Source organism: Elephas maximus, chromosome 17 (genome assembly GCF_024166365.1).
Source record: "Elephas maximus indicus isolate mEleMax1 chromosome 17, mEleMax1 primary haplotype, whole genome shotgun sequence".
NCBI classification, from domain to species: Eukaryota; Metazoa; Chordata; class Mammalia; order Proboscidea; family Elephantidae; genus Elephas; species Elephas maximus.
Genome location: NC_064835.1, coordinates 18,789,370 through 18,799,965, shown reverse-complemented (window position 1 = coordinate 18,799,965; position 10,596 = coordinate 18,789,370). Strand labels below are relative to the sequence as shown.

Here is a 10,596-nt window from a genome sequence, read left to right as displayed (position 1 = left end):
ATGACTGGGGAAGAGCTGCCTCCTCAAAGTAGAGTCGACCTTAATGACGTGGATGGAGTAAAGCTTTTGGGACCTTCATTTGCTGATGTGGCATGACTCAAAATGAGAAGAAACAGCTCCAAACATCCATTAATAATTGGAACCTGGAATGTACAAAGTATGAATCTAGGAAAATTGGAAATGGTCAAAAATGAAATGGAACACATAAACATCTGGTATTGGCCATTTTGAATTGGACAATCATATAGTCTACTACACTGGGAATGACAACTCGGAGAGGAATGGTGTTGCATTTACTGTCAAAAAGAACGTTTCAAGATCTATCCTGAAGTACAATGCTGTCAGTGATAGGATAATATCCATATGCCTACAAGGAAGACCAGTTAATACAACTAATATTCAAATTTACACACCAACCACTAGGGCCAAAGATGAAGAAATAGATTTTTTTTACCTACTGCAGTCTGAAATTGATGGAACATGCAATCAAGATCCATTGATGATTACTGGCGATTGGAATGCGAAAGTTGGAAACAAAGAAGAAGGATCATTAGTTGGAAAATATGGCCTTGGTGATAGAAACAATGCCAGAGATCAAAAGATAGATTTTTGCAAGGACCAGCGACTTCTTCATTGCAAATACCTTCTTTAACCAACATAAACGGTCACTATACACATGGACCTTGCTAGATGAAACACACAGAAATCAAATTGACTACTTCTGTGGAAATATACGATGGAAAAGCTCAATATCATCAGTCAGAATAAGGCCAGGGGCTGACTGTGGAACAGACCATCAATTGCTCACATGCGAGTTCAAGCTGAAACTGAAGAAAATCAGAGCAAGTCCACAAGAGCCAAAATATGACCTTGAGTACATCCCACCTGAATTTAGAGACCATCTGAAGAATAGATTTGACACATTGAACACTAGTGACCGAAGAACAGACGAGTTGTGGAATGACATCAAGGACATCGTCCATGAAGAAAGCAAGAGGTCACTGAAAAGACAGGAAAGAAAGAAAAGACAAAGAGGGATGTCAGAGGAGACTCTGAAACTTGCTCTTGAGAGTCGAGCAGCTAAAGCAAAAGGAAGAATTGAAGTAAAAGAACTGAACAAAAGATTTCAAAGGGTCTCTCAAGAAGACAAAGTAAAGTATTATAATGACATGTGCGAAGAGCCAGAGATGGAAAACCAAAGGGGAAGGACACACTCGCCATTTCTCAAGCTGAAAGAGCTGAAGAAAAAATTCAAGCCTCGAGTTGCAATAGTGTAGGATTCTATGCGGAAAATATTAAACGACGCAGGAAGCATCAAAAGAAGATGGAAGGAATACACAGAGTCATTATACCAAAAAGAATTAGTCGATATTCAACCATTTCAAGAGGTGGCATATGATCAGGAACCTATGGTACTGAAGGAAGAAGTCCAAGGTGCTCTGAAGGCATTGGTGAAAAACAAGGCTCCAGGAATTGATGGAATATCAATTGAGATGTTTCAACAAACAGAAGCAGTGCTGGAGGTGCTCACTCCCCTATGCCAAGAAATATGGAAGAGAGCTGCCTGGCCAACTAACTGGAAGAGATCCATATTTATGCCTATTCCCAAGAAACGTGATCCAGCCAAATGTGGAAATTATAGAACAATATAATTAATATCACACACAAGCAAAATTTTGCTGAAGATCATTCAAAAATGGCTGCACTAGTATATCGACAGGGAACTGCCAGAAATTCAGCCCTGTTTCAGAAAAGGATGTGGAACCAGGGATATCACTGCTGATATCAGATGGATCCTGGCTGAAAGCAGAGAATACCAGAATAATGTTTACCTGTGTTTTATTGACTATGCAAAGGCACTCTACTGTGTGGATCATAACAAGCTATGGATAACACTGCGAAGAATGGGAATTGCAGAGCACTTAATTGTGCTCATGAGGAGCCTTTACATAGATCAAAAGGCAGTTGTTTGGACAGAACAAGGGGACACTGATTGGTTTAAAGTCAGGAAAGGTGTGCGTCAGGGATTCTTTCACCATACCTCTTTAATCTGTATGCTGAACAAATAATACGAGAAGCTGGACTGTATGAAGAAGAATGGGGCATCAGGGTTCGAGGAAGACTCATTAACAACCTGCATTATTGCAGATGACACAACCTTGCTTGCTGAAAGTGAAGAGGACCTGAAGCACTTACTAATGAAGATCAAAGACCACAGTCTTCAGTATGGATTACATCTCAACATTAAAAAAAAAAAAAATTAAGGAAACAAAAATCCTCACAACTGGACCAATGAGCAACATCATGACAAACGGAGAAAAGATTGAAGTTGTCAAGGATTTCATTTTACTTGGATCCACAATCAACAGCCGTGGAAGCAGCAGGCAAGAAATCAAAAGACGCATTGCATTGGGCAAATCTGCTGCAAAGGACCTCTTCAAAGTGTCAAAGAGCAAAGATGTCACCCTGAAGACTAAGGTGCCCCTGACCCAAGCCATGGTATTTTCAATCACATCATATGCATATGAAACCTGGGCAATGAATAAGGAAGACCGAAGAAGAGTTGACACCTTTGAATTGTGGTGTTGGCGAAGAATATTGAATATATCATGGACTGCCAAAAGAACGAACAAATCTGTCTTGGACGAAGTGCGGCCAGAATGCTCCTTAGAGGCAAGGATGCCAAGACTGTCTTACGTACTTTGGACATGTTGTCAGGAGGGATCATTCCCTGGAGAAGGACATCATGCTTGGCAGAATACAGGGTCAGTGGAAAAGAGGAAATCTTCAACGAGGTGGGTTGACACAGTGGCTACAACAATGAGCTCAAGCATAACAACGATTGTAAGGATGGCACAGGACTGGGCAGTGTTTCGTTCTGTTGTGCGTAGGGTCGCTATGAGTTGGAACCGACTTGACGGCACCTAAAAACAAGAACAACAACATGCTTTTAATATTAATTTCTTGATGACTAATGACACTGATCATATTTTAATATACTTTAAAATATATATATATATTTATTATCTTCTGTGAGGTATGTGTTCAAATTATTTGTATTACTTCAATTTTGTTGTTTTTATGTTGTTAATTGGAAATAATTAATGTTTTTATTTTAAAAAATTGACAGATATATGCATTGTCTTTGGCTAGCCTTTCTGTTTTCTTAGTGGTGTCTTTTAAGAAGCAGTTTTTAACTTTGGTAAAGTACATTTTAACCCTTTTTATGGTTAGGTTTTTTTTTTGTTTTGTTTCGTTTTCAGGCTGTTTGTTTTGTTTTTATTTTTATGTATGTGTATTCTTTCAGAGAAATACTAGAATATTATGAGATTTTAAAGATATTTTTATTGTATTCTTTTAAAAGTTCTATAATTTAGCCTTTATGCTTAGGTCTATGATTCATTTCAAGTTTATTTTGGTGTAGAAGTGAGATACTAACTTAAAGATATTCTACATTTTATTATTTTTATAATTTAATTCTAATCCAATTGGAATATTACATTGTTGTATGTAATATTAAATCATTTGTTTACTTCTTAAAGAGTAGACCAAATTTATAATTGTATATCCCTTAGTTTCATATCTTTGCTTTTCTCTCACCCAACTAGGGCTTCCACCTGGTTCATTCCAGTTGACCCCCTGCTGAGAATTTGGATTTCCACCCAGATATACTGAGTCAGAGTCTACATTTTAACAAGATCCTTTTGTTAAGCATCTTCATCTTTTTCACTGATCCTCTGCTTTACCAAGCATGATGTCCTTCTCCAGGGACTGATCCCTTCTGATAACATGTCCAAAATTATGTGAGATGTAGTCTTGCCATCCTTGCTTCTAAGGAGAGTTCTAGTTGTATTTCTTACAAGACAGATTTGTCCATTCTTTTAGCAGTCTGTGGTATATTCAATATTTTTCACCCACATCATAATTCAAAGTCATCAATTCTTCCTCATTCTTCCTAATTCATTGTCCAGCTTTGGCATGCATATGAGGTAATTGAAAGCATCAAGACTTGGGTCAGTGTACCCTAGTGTTCAAGGTGACTTCTTTGCTTTTTAACACTTTAAAGAGGTCTTTTGCTGCAGATTTGCCCAATGCAATGCATCTTTTGATTTCATGGCTGCTGCTTCCATGGGTGTTGATAGTGAATCCAAGTAAAATGAAATCCTTGACAACTTCAGTCTTCTATCTGTTTATCATGATGTTGCTTATTGGTTCAGTTGTGAGGATTTTTTTTTTTCTTTATTTGAGGCATAATCCAAGCTGAAGGCTGTTGTCTTTGATCTTAACTGATGTTTCAAGTATTCTTCAATTCTTAGTCCATTTACTTAAGTGAAATTTTCCTTAATTTTATATAGTTACTAAGCTTTATTTACAAAAATATTAATGTGTTTCTCCAACAGCACAGAATAACAACAACACTAACAATAGAGACAAAGGGGCCCTGGTGGCATTATGGTTAAGTTCTTGGCTGCTAACCAAAATGTTGGCAGTTTGAACCCACCCTGGAGTTTTGCAAGACAAAAGGCCTGATGATCTGCTTCTGTAAAAATTAAAAAATTACAGCCTAGATAATCCTATGAGGCAGTTATACTGGATCACATGGGGTTTTTATGAGTTGAAAATAGTCTCCAAGACACCTAACCACAACAAGAGATAAAGGGGAACCCAAACCTTGAATCATCTACATAGAGCGCCTTAAGTGGCAACTAACAATGAACTTCTTCTTACAGCTGCACCTTTCTCTCTTCTTTCCAGAAGCTGCCAAGAGGAAAATGACATCAGAAAATCACTCTACAGTGACTGTGTTCATCATAGCTGGGCTAACTGAAAAGCCAGAACTCCAGCTGCCCCTCTTGTTCCTCCTCCTAGGAGTCTATGTGATCACAGTGGTGTGCAACATGGGCGTGATCACACTGATTGGGCTTACTTCTCACCTGCACACCCCCATGTACTATTTCCTCAGCAGTTTGTCCTTCATTGATCTCTGCCTTTCCACTGTCATTACTCCCAAAATGCTGGTGAGCTTTGTGACAGAGAACACCATCTCCTACCTCGAATGCATTACTCAGCTCTACTTCTTCCTCATTTTTGCTATTGCAGAGTGTCACATGCTGGCTGCAATGGCATATGACCGTTATGTTGCCATCTGTAGACCCTTGCTTTATAATATCATTATGTCCCCCCAGGTCTGTTTGTATCTGATTTTTGGAGTGTATATTATAGGACTGGTTTGTGCATCAGCTCATACGGGCTGCATATTTAGGGTTCATTTCTGCAAATTTGATGTTATCAACCATTATTTTTGTGATCTTCTTTCCCTCTTAAACCTTTCATGCTCTAGCACCTACGTCAATGAATTACTGATTCTAATCTTTAGTACATTTAACATTCTTGCCCCTAGTCTGACCATCCTTGGGTCTTATGTCTTCATTGTTGCCAGCATCCTCTGCATTCAGTCCACTGAGGGTAGGTCCAAAGCCTTCAGCACATGCAGCTCACACATCTTAGCTGTTGTAATCTTCTATGGTTCTGCAGCATTCATGTATTTGCAGCCATCATCGGTCAGCTCCATGGACCAAGGGAAAGTGTCTTCTGTGTTTTATACTATTGTTGTGCCTATGCTGAACCCCCTGATCTATAGTCTGAGGAATAAGGATGTCACAGTTGCCCTGAAGAAGATGCTAGAGAAAAGGACATTCTTGTGACAAGAAATAGGGTGAGGATGGTTTTATTAGATCTAAGTCTTTACCTATTACCTTGCACAAATTGATGTGTTTCGTATTAGTTCATGTGTCAACATTTTTCCTCGTTCAGTGGAATTTACTGACAACTTTCCTTACTTTCATGGCCTTTTTGATGCCATTTTTGCAGCTACATTTTTCCTCCCATATGAATTATTGAGGCATTCATTAGAAGAAACACTAAGAATGACAAGGATACAGGGACCCACTACTGCCATTGCCTCCTCTCTTCTTCCACACAATTGATTAAAACTCAGTTCTCAACCACATTGAAAATACCATCTACCACCACTGATTATCTGCCTCCTTTCTCCTGTTTAGTTAATAAACAACGTAAATCGTAGCAACATGTTTGCTGTAATCTCTAGTTTGTCGCACATTTCTAGCACGAAACAATTTCCTGCCCTATGCCTCCATGTGCCTGCATTGTCTGGCTTATTTGCTCTAACTCTTAATTCAAAAGGAGTAAGTAGAATTTTAAAATCTGAGTTAGAGACCCATCTGTGCGTTGTGATAGTTCTCAATCCAATATATCCTCTGTTTTGTCATTAATCATTCTAGTTTGTAATCTTCTGTTTATTGTCCAAAAATGCACTGGGCTGTAATCACCATAAAAGTAGCCATAACCACCTCTACATATGGTTCACTGCCACAACCCTGGTACCACCCAGTAAGCTCTTAATAATTGCCTTGGTAAGTATTTCCCCTATAAAATATGTATAGGAAAACAAGTAAGTACCCACCGTTTTCACCCATTTACTCTTCCAAAGTGTTACCTATGTCTTTTATTTTAATTCAGGTGATTTAAGTATAAGCTTGGAGAGTTCTACAAGAATCTGTAACTGGAGACAACCTGAGATGTTTCTATACAAGAGTTTAGAAATATTAGCTTTGAGCTTCTTCTGTGGCAAATCCCAGTATAGGTGTGATAAAAGGTTAACCTAGACACAGCAGGTAATAGCCACAAAAGGCCAGCCTGTTTGTCAGAATCTGAAAAGCATGAAACAATAGAAAACTACATCAAAGAAGTGGAACAGTGTGCTCCAACCCATTCAATGGACAATGGTCCTGCGTATCAAAAACTAAATAGGAATTTATCCTAGGAATCAAGTAAAAGATCTATCCAATATCATATTTAGCACACATAACCAAAAACAACCATCATATGACAGACCCAGGACCCCTGAGCCAACAGACCACATTGTTAGAAAGGAAAACAAGAAAATGTCACCCAGTCACGATCTTAGTTCTTTGTTTTACTTTAATCAGTCATATTCTGTAAGTAATTTACTCACTATGAATTAGCACCTGTCAAAACTCTATAAAAAGCACTTAGAGATTATGCTTCCTTGGATTTTGGTCCATTAATAGCTGGAGTATTTGCAGTCAATCTCCCATTTTGTTTTGTTGCAGAAGACTTTGGAGAAAGTTGTTTCTCCACAACAGGTGTGATAACTTGTTAATACTTGCTCTCTTTGTTATTAAGTCCTGTCAACAACCAAGGAGAGTCCTAAGCAAGTATTTGTTCTTGGTTTTAAATATGGCACATAAGAGACTCAAACAATGTAAACTACATTTGAAAATAACTTCACAGTTCCTGGATGGTGCAAACTGTTAACCACTCCACTACCAGTTGAAAAGTTGGTGGTTCAAACCCACTCCTAGGTGCCTCGGAAGGCAGGCCTGGCAATCTGCTTCCAAAAGGTCATGGTCTTGAAAGCCCTTTGGAGCAGTTCTACTCTGCACACACGTGGTCAGCAGGAATTGGAATGGATTTGACAACAACTGACAGCAAGAACATACTGGCATAGAGGAAATTCTTTGCTGTTTAGGCTTAGGAAGAGAGAACATTTAAATATTTAAATTAAAAGCCTTGTTTACTGCTGCCTGAGGAGATTTTATTCATCCTTTTTTTTCCTTTCTTTTTTAGTTAAGTAATTCTGATTGACTTCCAGCCTACTTCACGTTTGCTGTAAATTTATTTTTTATTTTGATTTTAAAATTTATTAAACCACAAACCAAACTCCCTGCCTTCAAGTCGATCTGACACATACCGACCCTTTAGGTGAGAGTAGAACTGCCTCATAGGGTTTCCAAGTCTGTAAGTATTTTTTTTTTTGATCTATTTCTTCTGATTATTTTATTGTGCTTTAGATGAAGGTTTAGAGAGCATAATAGTTTCTCATTAAACAATTAATACACATTGTCTTGTGACATTTTTACCAACCCCACGATGAGTCAACACTCTCCTCTTCTTGATCTTGTGCTCCCCATTGCCACCTTTCCTGTTCCTTCATGCCTTATGGTCCTTGCCCCTGGGCTGGTGTACCCAGTAAGTCTCATTTTGTTTTATGAGTCTATCTAATCTTAGGCTGAAGGGCAAAACTCAGTGCTGAGTTAAAAGGATGTAGGGGTCACTCTCAGGATTTCAACAGTCTCTGTCAAACCACTAAATTTGGTCTTTTTTTTTTTTTGTCAGAATTCTGTTCTACATTTTTCTCCAGCTCTGCATGGGACCCTCTATTGCGATCTCTGTCAGCGCAGTCAGTGGTGATAGCCAGGCATCATTTAGTTGTGCTGGATTCAGTCTGATGGAGGCTGTGGTAGTTGTGGCCTATTAGTTCCTTGGACTAATCATCCCCTTGTGTCTTTTGTTTTCTTCATTCTCTCTTGTTCCAGTTGGAGTGAGACCAGTTGGGTATCTCAGATGGTGGCTCACAAGCTTTTAAGACCCAGGCACTACTCACCAAAGTAGGATGTAGAACAGTTTTTATAACCTATACTATGCCAATTGAACTAGATTTCCCCCAGACCATGGTGCCCAGCCCTAAAACCAGTAATTCAGTTTATGAAGCTTCCATGACTTTTCCTTGGTCCAGTTGTACTGACTTTCCCAGTATTGTATAAAGTTTTACCCTTCACCAAAGTTACCACTTACCTATTGTCTATTTTGTGTTTTTCCCTTCCCACCCTTCCCCTGCCTCGTAACCATCAAAGATTGTTTCTTTCTGCATGTAAACCTTTTCATGGGTTTCTATAATATTGGCCTCATACAGTATTTGTCCTTTTGTGATTGACTTGTTTCACTAAGCATAATACCCTCCAGACTCATCCATGTTGTGAGATGTTTCACAGATTCATCATTGTTTCTCAAAGTGGTTGTAATATTTTGCATTCCTAACAATAGTGTACAAGAGTTCCAATCTTCCCGCAACTTATCCAACATTTATTATTTTGTGTTTTCGGGATTAGTGCCAGTATTATCGGGATGAGATGATATCTCATTGTAGTTTTGATTTGCATTTCTCTAATGGCAAATTATCTCAAGCATTTCTTCATGTGTCTGCTGGCCAGTGGAATGTCTTCCTTGGTAAAGTGTCTGTTCATATCCTTTGCCCGTTTTTTAATTGGATTATTTGTCTTTATGTTATTGAGATGCTGAAGTACTTTGTAGATTTTTGAGATTAAACCCTTGTGGTATATGTGGTAACCAAAACTTTTTTTCCCAGTCTCTAGGTTCTTATGTAATTCTTTTGATGAAGACTTTTGACGAGTGTTTAATTTTTAGGCGCTCCCACTTATCTGGTTTTTCTTCTGGTATTTGTACATTATTAGTTATGGTTTGTATACAATAGTATTTATGTCATGTGCTAGGGCCCCTAGAGTTGTCCCTATTTTTTCTTCCATGATCTTTACCATTTTAGATTTTGTATTAAGGTCTTGGATTCATTTTGAGTTACTTTTTGTGTATGGTGTGAGATATGATCTTGTTTCATTCTTTGAAAAGCACATTCAGTTATGCTGTCACCCTTTTTTAAAGAGACTGTCCTTTCCCCATTTAACGTATTTTGGACCTTTGTCAAATATAAATGGATCATAGATGGATGAATTTTAGTCTGGGTTCTCAATTCTGTTCTATTTGTCTGTGTGTCTGTTGTACCCACTACCAGGCTGTTTTGACTACCATGGCTGTGTAATGGGTTCGAAAACCAGGCAGTGTGAGGCTTTACAATTTGTCCTTCTTCAGTATTGCTTTACTTGTCCAGAGCCTCTTCCCTTTCCATATGAAGTTGGTGATTTATTTCTCCATCTCACTAAAGAATGCTGTTGGAATTTGAATTGGGATTGCATTGTATCTGTAGATAGCTTTGGGTAGATTTGACATTGTCACAATGTTGAGTCTTCCTATCTAAGAGCATGGCATGTTTTTCCATTTTCATAGGTTTTTTTCAGTTTCTTGCAATAGTGCTTTGCAGTTTTCTTTATATCTTCTATATTCCTGTTATATTTATTCCTAAGAACATTATCTTCTTGGAGGCTATTGTAAATTGTATTCATTCGTTGATTTCCTTTTTGAAGTTCTCTTTTTTGATGTAGAGGAATCCAACTGATTTTTTTATGTTAATCTTGTGTTTTGCTACTTTGCAGAAATCTTCTATTATTTCCAGTAACGTTCTTGTGAATTCTTTGGGGTTTTCTGATCATATCATCTAAGAATAAAAAAAAAAAAAAAAGAATACGGGTAGTTTTATCCCTTTCTTACCAATTTGGATGCTCTTTATCTCTTTTTGTTGCCTTACGGCTCTAGCTAGGTGTTCTGGAACAATCTTAAATAAGAGTGGTGATAGTGGCCAGAATTAACTGGTTCCCATTCTCAAGGGGAGTGCTTTCAGTCTCCATTTAGAATGTTGTTGGCTGTTGCCTTTGTATAAACACCTTTTTTATGTTGAGGAGTTTCTCTTCAATTCCTATTTACCTGAGAATTTTCATCAGGAATGGGCGTTGGACTTTGCCAAATGCCTTTTCTGTGTTGATTGATAAGATCATTTTATTTATGTGATGGATTACATTGATC

The 10,596-nt window shown here is 38.0% G+C and overlaps 1 protein-coding gene across 1 annotated transcript; it reads left to right on the top strand.

The window, feature by feature from the left end:
* The first annotated feature begins 4,772 nt into the window (after positions 1-4,772).
* LOC126060656 (olfactory receptor 8G1-like) lies at positions 4,773-5,705 on the top strand. Its single transcript, XM_049856892.1, has one exon. It carries the CDS (start codon positions 4,773-4,775, stop codon positions 5,703-5,705), a length of 933 nt encoding a protein of 310 aa, XP_049712849.1.
* The last annotated feature ends 4,891 nt before the right edge of the window (positions 5,706-10,596 follow it).